General features: G+C 50.1%; 1 protein-coding gene and 1 long non-coding RNA gene across 10 annotated transcripts in view; one reads left to right on the top strand and one right to left on the bottom strand.

Annotated features, from left to right (window-relative positions):
- Positions 1 to 13,641, top strand: part of Trerf1 (transcriptional regulating factor 1) — a 218,948-nt gene that overhangs the window by 181,098 nt on the left and 24,209 nt on the right. For 4 of the 9 annotated variants that reach the window (XM_087897939.1, XM_087897937.1, XM_087897938.1 and 1 more), the window contains exons 8-13: positions 777 to 1,034; positions 4,346 to 4,733; positions 5,150 to 5,216; positions 6,519 to 6,658; positions 6,784 to 6,887; positions 9,094 to 9,169. In XM_087897939.1, coding sequence (XP_087754065.1) covers positions 777 to 1,034; positions 4,346 to 4,733; positions 5,150 to 5,216; positions 6,519 to 6,658; positions 6,784 to 6,887; positions 9,094 to 9,169 — 1,033 coding nt within the window. Of the gene's footprint in view, positions 1 to 776; positions 1,035 to 4,345; positions 4,734 to 5,149; positions 5,217 to 6,518; positions 6,659 to 6,780; positions 6,888 to 9,093; positions 9,170 to 13,641 lie in introns of all 9 variants that reach the window. The other 5 variants (XM_087897944.1, XM_087897943.1, XM_087897941.1 and 2 more) reach the window with 4 other exon arrangements.
- LOC146890692 (uncharacterized) lies at positions 5,802 to 10,738 on the bottom strand. Its single transcript, XR_014998216.2, has 2 exons — positions 10,401 to 10,738; positions 5,802 to 6,942 (listed from the first exon to the last, which is right to left on the bottom strand). It is a non-coding gene; the product is annotated as an uncharacterized LOC146890692 (long non-coding RNA).

Genomic DNA, 13,641 nt, shown 5'->3' with positions numbered 1-13,641 from the left:
GACAAGAATTATGGGTTAATATAAGTTGTAAGAGCTAGTTAATAATAAGCCAGAGCAAATAGGCCAAATAGTTTAAAATTTAAAAAGTAAATTAAAAAAAAAAGTACATTGCCAGACTGGTCATGGCGCACACCTGTGAAATCCCAGCGCTCAGGAGGATTGCTGCAGGTTGGAGGCCAGCCTGGTTTCTATAGCAAGTTCTGGGCTAGCCTAGACAACATACCAAGACCCTGTCTCAAAAATAGAAAAAGGAAAATTGTTTTAAGCCTGGTGTGGCATTACATACCTGCAATCCCAACACTCAGGAGACTGAGGCAGGAGGATTCTGAGTTTGAGGCCAGCTTGTGCTACCTATAGAGACCCTGTCTTCAAGAAACAAAACTACAGCATGTATTGCATTTTCATTGTGGTTTCCTAACAATACAACTCAGGCTGCAATGACTGTTTCCGTAGAGACGTGAATGAACTCTGCCCAAGGAAGGAACACTTCTACATAAGATCACATGTTCAGTTTTGAGGGAATAGCAGTCCCTGTTCTTTACTTCAAAAAGCCATGAAAGCCACCAACATTTTTTTAAATATATATATATTTTTTTTTTCATATAGAAGTAATACCTTAAATGTAGCTTAGGGACCCAGAGTTACAGGAAGGAAACCCCCAGCTGTGGTACTCTGTTCCCCACCACTGATGTCCTGGAAACTCTAAGGAAAAGCAAGTCTGTCCCCCTGGGAGAGCTGCTTTCAGCTCAGGATCAAAGCCTTTATTGTCTACGTAGGAGGAAGGAGAGAAGGCCCCACCGCCACCGCCTCAGCCTCAGCCTCAGCCCCAGCCGCCACTGCCACCTCCACCTCCGCCGCCACCGCTCCCTCCTGAGGCAGAAGGCCTCACGCCTATGGTCATGCCCGTGTCTGTCCCTGTCCAGCTTCTCCCACCCAAGCCCAGCTCTCAGGGGTTCACCAACAGCGGCGCTGCCACCCCCTCGGCCAGAGACAAGCCAGCCAGCTCGATGTCGGACGACGAGATGCCTGTGCTCGTGAGGATGACCCTGTCCCCCCCCTCACTCTCCCCAAGGGGCTGCCCCCTGTGCGCCTGCTGTGAGTCGCTGCGCTGCCACACCTGCCTGGGGTGGGGACATCTCTTTGCTTTCCTGAAGATGAGGGCAGCTTTTCCAGTCACTGGCCTGAGCTCAGACCTCACGCAGGCTCCCTCTCAGGGGAAGGCCACCTGCAGTGGACAGCCATTCCTCACTAAGCCTGGATCTGATTCTGAGAGCTGAGCCTTCACATGTTCAAACCTAGATGGTACTCCAATCGGCAGAAACCAATATAACCTTACCAGTTACTAAGAAACGAAAAGTCTGTCTGCCCCAGATCGTGAACAGCTGTTGCCCTGCCCTGGCCCTTTCCCTAGCCCGCCAGTTCTCCCCTAATCCAGCTGCCAAAGAGGTAACTCTTGGAATGGCAGGTCCTCTGAGAAATCGCTGCACCATCCGCTCAGATGATCTGCCTTGTCATTCATTACCTTTAGTGTCACACCTGCTTAAATACCCTGGGGACTCAGATCCATTCCAGTCCCCATAAGCCCGATGAGAGCCAGGCACCGTAGATCTCAGGAAAGCAAAGTGATTTGTGTTTCTCACTCACTGTTAAGTTCTCTTTGCCTTCGTCATCCCCTTCTCTTCTCTCTGCCCTGGGCAATCTATGACCTCCGTGGTTGGCCCTGTCAGACTGTCCCTTCCCACAGTGTAGTGTGTTGGGTCTTAGACGTCCTTGGAGAAAGAGTGGCTCCTGGGAGTCTAGCAGACAGAAGGGTAGGGTTGGAGCATCCAGAAAGAACTGGTTTGGGTTCTTGTGTGACACTGAGTTAGAAGAAGAGGGACTGAGGGACGGCCTCCATATTCTGGCCAGAGGGGCTAGCACCTGGCAAAGATGAAATGGCGTGCCTACACACACACCCCTTGCCTGGAGAAGTCAGGAGATTTGGTGTGAAAGGCACTGTGTCGTCCTGTCCTGGAAGTCCTCTTCACACAGGGGCTACAGCCACCCATGTCATTCGAGGCAGTGTGAAGGTGGGGGCTAAGGAGAAGCCTGTGCCCTGGAGGCGGCAAGATGGGAATACAGATGTCTCCCACTGAAACGTTCCTGTTACACGTCTTCAGCTGTACATAAGATTAAAAGTTCTACTCACTGTCCTTTGAAGTTTGGGGTCTTGGTCTTCTCCCAGGCTAGTGACAAACAGCTATGCCATAGAATCCTCTCTCCTGATGCTGAGCAGGGCGTTAGTTAAGTGATTGTGAGGGGAAAGAATAGAGATTGTTACACACTGGCCTATGCAGCTTGGTTGGTCTGCGCAGGAGGGGCATTAAAGTCAGTTCTGACTTAACAGTATTTTTGTTTTACTGTAGATTATCCCTATTGTAGCATAAATCAAGGTGCACCAGATGGGTGAGTCCAACAGGAAGACAGTGGTTTTGCTGTATGGGTTCTGAGTAGGCTGAGTCAGAAGGGGTGAACTTGGTTTAAGGCGAGGGTGAGAGAGACCCCGTCAGTTGACAGGCAGGTGAAATAGGTAAAGAATGGAAGCCAAGTGCTTGACGTAAAAACTTTTAAAATCCAGAAAAAGACTCTGGATTCTGATCTCAGCTCCGAGGTAGAGACAGCTTTAAGAATAGCCCTCTCGGAGTCTCGGTTTCCCCCAGAGTGATGGACTTACCAGTGGCCGTCTCCCTCCTCTGGGGGCAGGAGCGCTATAAAATACTGTGCTTGACTCTGCCCCCCACAGAGTCCATAGTTACAATACTTCAGATGGCCTAGTGTGGCATTCTGTGTGATGTACATTCTGAGTGGCGCCTCTGGTCCAGGTGGCTCAGAGAGGCTTGCCTGGGAGATAATAAAGCATTATTTTGAGGTGGAAGGACCAGAAAGAGCCTAAAAAGAACTTTTTGACCCTGTGATCTTAAGTTTGGGCTCCAGGGCAAAGTTGAAACCACCAAGAGCTCCACATTACTTAGATGACCTCCTTGGTGACCGGGACAAGGCTTAAAAGTTTCCAAATTTGCTCCTCCATTAGAGGTGGGGATGGCAAAGTCCGGTTTTCCAAGCATTCTCCTCAGCAGCCTCTCTCCTCCTCAGCCCGGTCCCTCCGGGTCTTTTCCAGGCCTCAGGCTGTGAAGCGCCCTACTTGAGGAAAGGAGGGAGACCGAAGGACGCCGGTCGAAGGAGACCCGCGCTAGCGTTCAGGAACCTGGACGCTGAAGTCCCGAGCCCCTCTGCTCCCTCTTTTCCCCGTCCCCACCCAAGAGTCCCCGACCTAGAGGCTGAGATATGGCACCTTGGAAGACAAGGGAGCTGAGAGAGAAATAGGGGCGGGAGCAGGGGCAGAGCCCACACTACTGAAGGCAGGCGGTGAGAGGGGCCCAAAGCTGAGGGGCACTGGGGCACAGGCCTACAGGCAGCTGGTCATGTGACCATGTAAACCTTTCCCGTCACCCCTTGCTGCTGTCTTCACTCGCCACTCTGGCACTAGAGCTGCTGGTCACTGCAGCTGTCTGGGCACCTCAGCCGCCCAGAGCTTCTCCACAGGTATCCCCGGCTGGCTGTCACACGCAGCTCTCTCGGCTTTTGGGGGTCGATGCTGGCCTCGCACCCAAGTCTGTTTCCGTCCGGCTTTGGCATACCCTGCTTCTCTACTTGACGTGCATGTGTGGACTGCCTAGTGTATATGTATCCGTGTGGCAGGTTCCCCGGACTAGACTCAGTTCTCCTGCCATAACCTAAACCCGCTCTGCCGACAGGAAGCAGGAGACGGGGTGCCTCAGAGGGGCGTGACAGGGAGCGTCTCCAGGAGAGCCCGTTACAACGGCCTGGAGGGCCATTGTGCCGGGCTGTGGGGATGGCTGAGGAGCCTGTGCTAGGCGCGAACGTCCTCCTGCCCCTCAGCCTTGGGCTTTGCATCCCTGAGGAGAGGATTCCGCCTCCTGCTCGGAGCATGTGTGAGCTGCCCCTGCAGGAGCAGTGGGGGCACTAAAGAGCCACTCAGCTGGCTGTTCTGCACTCGGAACAGATGGGAATGTAGTGATAAGCCAGAGAATTTGAATTTATTACTTCTTGCCAACCCACTCTACCCTTTGCAGACCTTCCGGATTTTCTTTCCTAGCCAGCCCAAGGCAGGCATGGTGGGAGTGAGAGGGAACGGGAAGGGAGGCAGCCTCTCTCCCACTCCCTTAGAACTTCTGAGATCCCTGGCCAAATCTGTGGAAAAGGGCAGGGATAAGTAGCCTGTACTTAGAAAGGGGCGAGTGACTGGAGTGTCCAGGCTGAATCCCAACTATTCCTCTCACTCTAGGAAATCCCCCGGAAACAGCATCCACCCATCACCGCCAAAGTTGAGGAGCCCCTCAAGACCCTACCAGAGAAGAAGAAGTTCCGGCACCGGCCTGAGCCTCTCTTCATCCCGCCTCCGCCTTCTTCCTATACTCCCACCCCCACTTCTTACTCGGGGGCCACCCTATACCAGAGCCAGCTGCGCTCCCCACGCATCCTCGGGGACCACCTGCTCCTGGACCCCGCCCACGAGCTGCCCCCCTACACGCCGCCACCCATGCTGAGCCCGGTGCGCCAGGGCTCAGGGCTCTTCAGCAATGTCCTCATCTCGGGCCACGGCCCAGGAGTGCACCCCCAGCTGCCCCTCACTCCCCTCACGCCCACGCCACGCGTGCTGCTGTGCCGCTCCAGTGAGTCATCCCTTAACCCTGGTGTCACCCCTGTCGATTCTGGTTCTACCCTGAGTGGGTGGGGAGTCTCACTTTCTTCAGCTGGCTAGTTTATCCCTCGGATTTCCGGAAAGTATCAGTTACGTCTTCCAGTTACTTTGCGAGCTGTCCTTAAATTCTCAGCATCTCGTTTAGTGACTCAAGGGAATCAATCTAAGGAGAAAAGCGAGTAAAAGTGTCTTTGGGATAAAGAAAAGGGAACTGTGCACACTAAGACTGCCTCGGGTTGTCACACAAGATGCCAGAGCAAAATATGGGCTGGGTCAGAGAAGAGTTATTGCTAACTGGCTAATTACTGGTCAGCTAATTATTCATTTGTTTTCATGTCTTAGGAAGTTTTCCTTGTTGGCCAGTAAACTCTAGTTTCTGTGTTTCAGGCAGCATTGATGGCAGCAATGTGACAGTCACCCCAGGACCTGGAGAGCAGACTGTGGACGTTGAACCGTAAGGAAAAGCCAGTTATTCTTTAGAGCACAAGTGTCAGATAAGGAAAGGTCTGGAAGCTTCTAGAACGGCAGTCAGTACTTCTGTAGTCAGTGGCCACTGAGAGAGGAGAGTTGTGGACAGTGGCTTTTTTTGCTGCTAGTATTTCAGAGTCTTTTCTTAGGACGAAATGTGAAGCCCTGGAGTCAAAGAATCTAGCATCCCCATCTCCACAGGCCCGGGTCTAGACTCGGACACTTTGACATCCCCAGTTCATCCCATATCCCCCTGTTACACTCTTGGCCAGTCTTCTGAACAGGTCTGTTGAGCGTTTGAATCATTCATGATCAGTGGGAGGTACAGCACACACACACACACATTGGTGGCTTCTACGTTCTGAGACCTCCAGCTCTGGGCACCTGAGACCTCTGATAGTACCATATCCGGTGTATAACCACTGCGGGCCCTCAGCAGTCTCTCTGAGAACAGCTGACTCACCGGTGGATATCTTCTACAGCGCCAATGCTGTAGACAAAAGGAGGAGTCATGCCTGAGGCAGGTAAAACTGGCTGGCTCGAGATTTCAGCACATTACTTAAAAATGGCATGAAAGTAACACAGAATGATTTATTTCTGGATTTTTCCATTTAATATTTTCAGACATTTATTGATCAGGGGTAACTGAAGACCACAGAAAGCTAAGGATAAAGAGGCACTCACTACTGTGGAGGGAAAAGTGGTTCATTTCATAAATGAACTTAGAAAAGAGGCCCAGTGGTCCAGAGCTTTCTAGAGTCCAGAATCAGAACGCTCAAGTTGACACCATTCTAGTTTGGATCTGTACTGAGTCGGTTTTCCGAGGCCTTTGTTGGTTCCTTGAATGGGAATCATGATTACTGCCTTGTTCATATCACAGACCTTTGTGGGCTCAGATGGTATAATGTAAGCGAAAGTGGTCTGGAAGGGATAAATACATCAATTCTTTACACTGCTGAACACGTGTACCCCACTTCCAGTTCCGTGGTATTATCAGCCATGCAGTAGACAACTTCTCTCTTGGAATTACCTGTCTTCCACTCCAGTTTCAGGGAGCTGAGAATCCCCAGGCAAAGGGCTCCCTTGCCCTGGCTCCCAGCCTTAAAGCTCCCCTTACCAGTACAAAGGCTATTCCTGGGCTTAAAGGGCCCTGCCACCAGGAAATGCATTGGCATCCTTCTTGTGACTCTTGCAGAAGGAGCTGCTTTCTTGTGTCTTCATTTCCTGACAGTTGCCCCTGGCCTAAGCCACCACATTGAAGACCACACTGTTTTTCTTGTCATTAAAGACGCATCAACATTGGCTTGAGATTCCAAGCAGAGATCCCAGAACTGCAAGATGTCTCCGCCCTGGCTCAGGACACACACAAGGCCACGCTGGTGTGGAAGCCGTGGCCTGAGCTGGAAAACCAGGCCCTCCAACAACAAGGTACTGGCACTTGTGAGGAGCCAGGTGGGTGAGGCTGGCTTCGCTAACAGGGACCTCCGGCTCCAGAATGGGTGTGGGTTCTCGTGACTCTGACCCTGTCTGATGCCGTGACCTCTTCTCAGCAGTGGAGAATCTTCTGAATCTGTGCTGCTCCAGTGCGCTGCCAGGTGGAGGGACCAATTCTGAATTTGCGCTGCACTCTCTCTTTGAGGCCAAAGGTGATGTGATGGTAAGGACAGCTTTGTGGAGGCTCTGTCTCAGTGAGGGGCTTCAGACCTGAAAGCCTGCAGAAAGCACAATCGCCAGCTGGTTCCCTGCTAACACAGCTGTTACCAAATAATAATCAGGGGCACATATGCTCTAGGAAGCTAGAATTTCACTTCATGTGTCAGTGATGCAGGTAGAAGGAAAGCCGGGCTAAAACAAGAATTGGCCCGAAAGGTCCTCCCGGCTATGGAAATCAGCTGAACTTGCGAGCCTCCAGACCTCTTTTCTCTAACGTTGATTGTTCCTCTTTTCCACCTTTAACATGGTTCTGAACAGGGCTGGAGAGATGGTTAAAAGCACCACCTTCTCTTCCAGAGGTCCTGAGTTCAATTCCCAGCAGCCACATGGCCGTTCACAACCATCTCTAGTGGGATCTGATGCCCTCTTCTGGCATCCAGGCACACATGCAGACAAAGCACTCATACTTTAAAATTTATATAAACATTTATTTAATTTATTTATTAATTATTATTTAATTTATTTATTTATATATATTAAAATTTAAAAAAAAATAATTCTTAATTTTGGGGACCTTCATTAGGGACACTCAGATGTCCCTAAACTTGAACCATGGTGCCATCTTGCCAGAGTTATAGCTGACCATTTGTCTAGTTAGCCTTCACTACTGGCCAGATAGAGTCCACCTAGCCTCAGTTTCCCTTTTATAGAAGCACATGATTCTTCTAGTACTATAACTAGATTCCTGCTTTTAGATTTTATAAAAATGCAAAAATAAACAAACATGCCAGTATTTCTAATGTGATCTAGAATGCTAGGATTTGCCTTTTGAAATCAGGGCTCGTCTTGAACTTTCAACATAAATTACTATGGGACTGTCCCGAAATGCTCATGCTGGTTCAGCAGGTGGCAGTGGGGCCCTGGCTTCTGGATTTCTTTTTCTCCCCCTCTATTTTTATTTAATATAATTGCCAGGGTGTATGTCTATACACCACATGTGTGCAGTGTCTCTGGAGGCTGGAAGAGGGCATCGGATCTCCTGGAACTAGAAGTGGTCTTAACCACTGGGCCATATCTCTATCAAAGGTTCTGGGTTTCTAAGGAGCTCCTAAAGGGTCCTGAGGCTGCTGATGTGCAGACTCAGAATAGCAAGATTTCTCTGCTTTGCTCAATCTAAACCCATCCACTGTCAACTCTGTTGCTGCCTTTTCTTTGAAAAAAAAAAAATCCAAGATGGGGGCCTTTCCAGAGCACCCAGGTTGAGTCCCAGCACCCATGTGACAGCTCACAACTGTCTGTAACTCCAGTTCTGGGAGAATCCAGTGCTGTTTTCTGGATTCTCTGGGCACCAGACACACTCATGATGAACAGACATGCATGTAAATAAAACAGGCATACACATAAAATAAAAATAAATAAATCTTTAAAACACACACACATACACACACACACACACACACACACCCCACAACTGGATTTGGTGAAGTGTGCTTGCAATGTCAGCACTGGGGAGGCAAACAGACTAATCCTTGGGTTTTGCTGGCTGGCTAGCCTAGTCGCTTGGTGACCTCCAAACCAGTGAGAGAAAAACAAGGTGAACAGTAACTGAGAAATGAACGACAGACTGACATCTGACCTCCGCTAGCCCACACACATTCATGTGCAGCTGCACACACACAAACACAGACACACAAACACATGCGCACTCACATACGAACACAGATACACATACACAAGTCAGCTGAAGAAGGCCCATCTGAAGGGTTTCCTGACACTCTGGAAGGACAGTGTGTGGTACACTTGTTATTAATACAGTTGTTTCCATTCATTGGTCATGGAGACCTGTCTATGAACAGTCACCAGGTCCCACTCCTTCCTCTAAAGCCCTTCCCTGGCCTCCTCCCAGAGACTCACTCATCTCGCTGAGGTGTATAGGCCTTCTCCGAGGAGGCACTTGAGTCTCAGCTCCTGTTTGCATCCTCCGTCGTGTGACCAGCTAGCTAGCTTCGGATACTGCTAGGGGTTGGGGGTTGGGGGGGGGGCAGTGTTCAAATGTTGAGTCCTGTTGGAACTGAATGGAAAGGAAATCTCCAGGGTTTCTTTCAGTCCCTCTGCAGTGCTAACCCCGCCCTCAACCTTGAGTAGATAGCTGGTCCTCCCCAGGACACACACACATGACTGATTTCTGCCTCTTCTCTCTGACTCTGCAGGCTGCTCTGGAAACGCTGCTGCTACGGAAGCCAGTCAGGTTAAAATGTCATCCTTTAGCAAATTACCACTATGCCGGTAGGTCGCCAGGAACCCTGTGCCCTGTTGCTAAGATTGGGCAGCTAACACGTTTGGCTATGTGTTATTTTTTAACAAATAGATAACATTGGGTCTGTTAGCCCAACACTGCCAGGCATGTATCCGTGTAGACACCTGCCACTTGTGAATGTTCTGAGACCTGGGAGATGGTGCACAGTGGCTGCCCACCTGGCAGTGGGACCTGTGCACCAGAGGAAAGAGCCACCAAGGCTACTACACAGAGCAGACAGCTGTAGCAGCCCTGTGGCTTTGGAATCTTTAAAGGTAGGTTCAGGTTTTAATCGAGGCTTAGCTCTGTAGGCTTGAATGTTTTCCACTCAGAAGGAGGCTTGTATCCCATCCTTTCCAAAGATTTATGAGGACTAAAGCCAATGTATGCAGCTCAGCATTGAGCATCCTACTAGCCATTGGAATTCAGTTACTCAGTGACCGTTCCCTGGGTGGAGAGGATTGTACTAAGAAGGAGCAAAAGGGATCATAGGTGGGAGATGTAGCCCATTACTTGCCTAAGGTATACAAGGTCCTAAATTCTATTTCTTATACCAAAAGAAAAGAAAAGAAAAGAAAAGCACCCCAAGCCAGGATAAAGATTTGATGCATACACGTCTGGGGTGCATGCGTGCATGTGCATGTGTGTGCATGCATGTGTGTATGCGTGCATGCGTGAGAGAGAGAGAGAAAGAGAGAGAGGTAGAAAACACCTTTAGATTTAAATGGAATGAGAAGGAAATAGGTCCAGGAGCTCAGAGACAACAAATGAGGCCATGAATGGGGGTTCACTCACTATGGAAATTCATCTGTTCTGCCTCTACAGTCTCTCCTGCATCTTCCATTACCCGTGTGTGTGTGTGTGTGTGTGTGTGTGTGTGTGTATACGATGCCCATAAAAGCCAGAAGAGGGCGCCAAATCCCTGAAAGCTGAAGTCACAAGCAATTTTGAGCCACCTGATTGGGTGCCATGAACCAAACCCCTGCCCTTTGCAAGAGTAGTATACCCTGAATCACTGCTGTCTCTCCAGACCCTGCCCCTAGAGGGTTTCTTTGGTGCCTTGTGCAGACCTCCCCTAGGTAGATGTTGAATGCATGCTCTTAGGGATCTATAGCTCTATTTCCAGTCCTTCACTAGGACCTAAACACAGCCCAAAAGTGAAGGCTTCTTTACAGGTACTGGCTCACCCACCATTTGTCTCTCCCGCCATCCTGTCCTCACCTGGCAGAAAGGCCTCAAGGCCGTTCATGAAGCATGGTGAGCCCAAAGACACTTCCCTGTGGGTCAGCTTCAGCTGGCAGCAGCTGGAATAAAGAGACAAGCACAAAATTGACAATTGAGATAAGGGCATCACCTGCCAAAGCTGGAGCCAACTACATCATTTCCTGCTTGTGTGGGTGGAAAGACGTGGGAGCCCACCAGCCTGTGCTGAAAAAATGTTTCATCTCCTCTGAATTCCCAGCATCCTCTGCTGTCCTTTAAACCCCTGGCAGGCCATCCCAACCTCCTGGCTCCCTCCCCAAACTTCTCTGTGTGGTGGGTGGGGCTGTGGGCTGGCTAAAAGAGATGCTCCTGCCCTTGGCCTTGGGTTACACTGCCTAGCTGGGACCCTGGGGCTGGTCATGGCCAGCTGTGAGCCACTTCATCGAGGACACAAATCCTCTCTGATTGTCCCCAGCGTGGTAAACAAGTACTATTTCATTTTTATGGACATCATGACATGAGAAGGACTGGAAAGCCTTGGTCTAGAGCACACCCACCCCAGCCCCAAGCAAAGCAAAGCAGGGAAATGTTACCAAGAACTTTAAAATCTGCTCAAATACACTGAGCTTTTGGGATTGAGGATTGCTGGTTAATCCACTCCGACTCCTTCCCCCTCAGGTAGCTTAGGAGAAACTTGCTTTCTGAAATCATTTCAGTCCTTGGCGAGCAGAAGTGGGGGCTTCCATCACCTTCATTGTCCTGTCACTTACCTTCTTCTAGTAGTGATTAGAACCTCAGGCCCAGAGAATATTCTAGAACTATGAGCAGATGGGACAAACGGCACTGTGCCTAAAGTCAGGCACAAGTCCCTGCCTTTAAGAGTTGCCTATCCAATCCGACAACTGAGTTTGTCCATCTTATGTCCCAGCCACCATGCCATACTCTGGCTCCACCCCAAAACCTCCAATTTGGTTCCTGAATGTCACTGAGTTCTGTCCCATCACAGCCCTGACCTGCCTTGGTCTATGTGCAGACCTGTTCTCTCACTCCCAGCTGGAGAGGCAGCTCAGTTCCTGCCTCTTTGAACACTTATCTCTAGTTTTCCCTTGGCTTCCAGCGCTGAGGCTGTGACCCACCTGACTCCGGGATTTCATTTTAGACTCCAGTCACTGTTCTGGTTTGGTCTCCATTGCTGTGATAAAACACTGACCAGAACCAGCGTGGGGAGGAAGGGGTTCATTTGACGTATATCTTACAGCCTATCATTGGGGGAAGCCAAGGCAGGAACCAGAAGATAGGAACAGAAGCGGACCATGGCGGAAGGCTTGCTTAATCTGACTTCCTCAGCTACCTCTTGTACACAGTCCAGGCCCACCTGCCCAGGGATGGCACCATCCACAAATAGCTGGACCCTCCTCCATCAATTAACAATTAAGAAAATGTCTCACAGGTGTGGTCACAATCTGGTGGAGGCAATTTTTCAGTTGAAGTTTCCTCTTCACAGGCAAGTCAAAATTTGTGTCAAGTTGACCAGAACCTAAGTGGGACACCCAGAGAAGGAAGTCAGATCCAGGCTTTGCTGTGCCCTGGAGGAAAGACAACAAGATGGGTTTCCTGGACAGAGAGACACGAGCCTGTGGAAACTCTCATTCAGGACCCGGGAGGACCTGACGGCAGCCTGCCAAAGCTGGGGAGCCTGTCCAGTGGTCCCCAGAGAACAGCTGTGTGGTGCCTCCAGCGCTCAATTCAGGACACACCGCCCCTCTCCGCTCCATCTGCCCAAATACGGCCCAGGGGCTCTGCCGTGCTTTCCCTCTGCACGGGTATTGGGAGGCAGTTGTGATGGAGAGGCACCTGGTTGTGACCAGACAGCTGGAACAGCCTTGATTTCTCCACTGAACAGGTCCTGGTGCAGATGTGCTCAGTGTTGGGGGTGGTAGAATTGGATCTAGCTTCTTCACAGGGTACAGTGAAGACTTCTGTCATGTCTACCACAACCACGAGCACCCACTGGGTCCTCAAACCCTGCCTTGAATTTTGAAAGGCGAATAAAACCCAAGAGAGACACCCTTTCCATAAGGAAAGTCGGCACTCTAGTCTTGGATGCTGCCCAAGGTGAACAGAGACAGAATTGTGTGCTTGCTAGAGTTACTTTGCAAAGAACACAGCTGTAGGTGCCTTTTTGTTTTTAACTATATAGTGGACTCCTCGTGGCAGGACCTGAGTCGTTCATTGCATTCTCCGTTGCCTCGCCTAACACAGCATTTGCAAAGAAAATGTTTGGTGACAAGTTCAAAATATGGGTTCAAACTGAGGCGTCCCTCCTTTCTGCACCTAGAAGAACCTAGAGTAGCAACCCACATCCTAGGGAGACGATTCTGACCTTCACCTGCTGTAGGTAACTCTGTATGACCTTGGAAGTCTGGTATGAAGCATCCCATTTTCACAGCGAGCCTGTCTTTCTGCCGTAACCACAATAACAACGTCAGGAAAAGTGGGTTTTGTTTTGTTTTTAAATCCTGAAAAGAAGCCAGAGAGACCCTCTGAAAAGATACTGTATCCAAGTTCTCTCTACCCCAGGAATGTCTGTTTTTAATTGCCTGGATTTGCTGTAGATTGCCCCCAAATTAGCCACTGTCCGGAGCCTGTTTCCCAGCAACCAGAGCTCAGTGCATTGTTCTCTGGATACTACTCCAGTACCCATTTCATCCAGTTAATTAGGCTCTTTGTCATTAGCTTTAATCGGCTTGTTAGGGGGCCCTGCTGATAATAGCCCAATAGCCAGGAATCCCCAGGTGGAACCAGTGAGGGCGGGGGTGTGCCAGCCCAGTAACCCCACTCGCCAGCTGAGACGGGGTAGGGTCTTACAGAGAGAAACAGAGCTGTGAGAACAGATGGACGTAAGCAGAGTTCCAGCAGGGACAGGCGGCCTTGGAGTAGCCACATCAGAGGGACAGTGTATGTTCCAGTGTATGTATATAGCCTGAGCTGATATACAGAATCCTCCCAAGTGATCAGTGGAGACACTGCGCGCCTATTTATGACCAAGCAGTGTTGGTCACAGCGAACTGACCACCGTCCCCAGTTTTAGGGTGAAGAAACTAAGAAGTGGACTTCCCTGCTGTCACAGAACAAAGAAATGCCAGGGGCACATTCACAGCTGAAGCTCTCCTGACAAAAGGCACCCTTTGTCATGGCCTGCTGATGTCATATGCTCAGATGTCATTTATCTGTACCAAGAATTCAGTCCAAGGTTCTT

The sequence above is a fragment of the Myodes glareolus genome, chromosome 18 (assembly GCF_982192425.1).
Source record: "Myodes glareolus chromosome 18, mMyoGla1.1, whole genome shotgun sequence".
NCBI lineage: Eukaryota > Metazoa > Chordata > Mammalia > Rodentia > Cricetidae > Myodes > Myodes glareolus.
The sequence above is the reverse complement of the archived record's forward strand: the minus strand, read 5'-3'. Positions and strand labels throughout refer to the sequence as shown.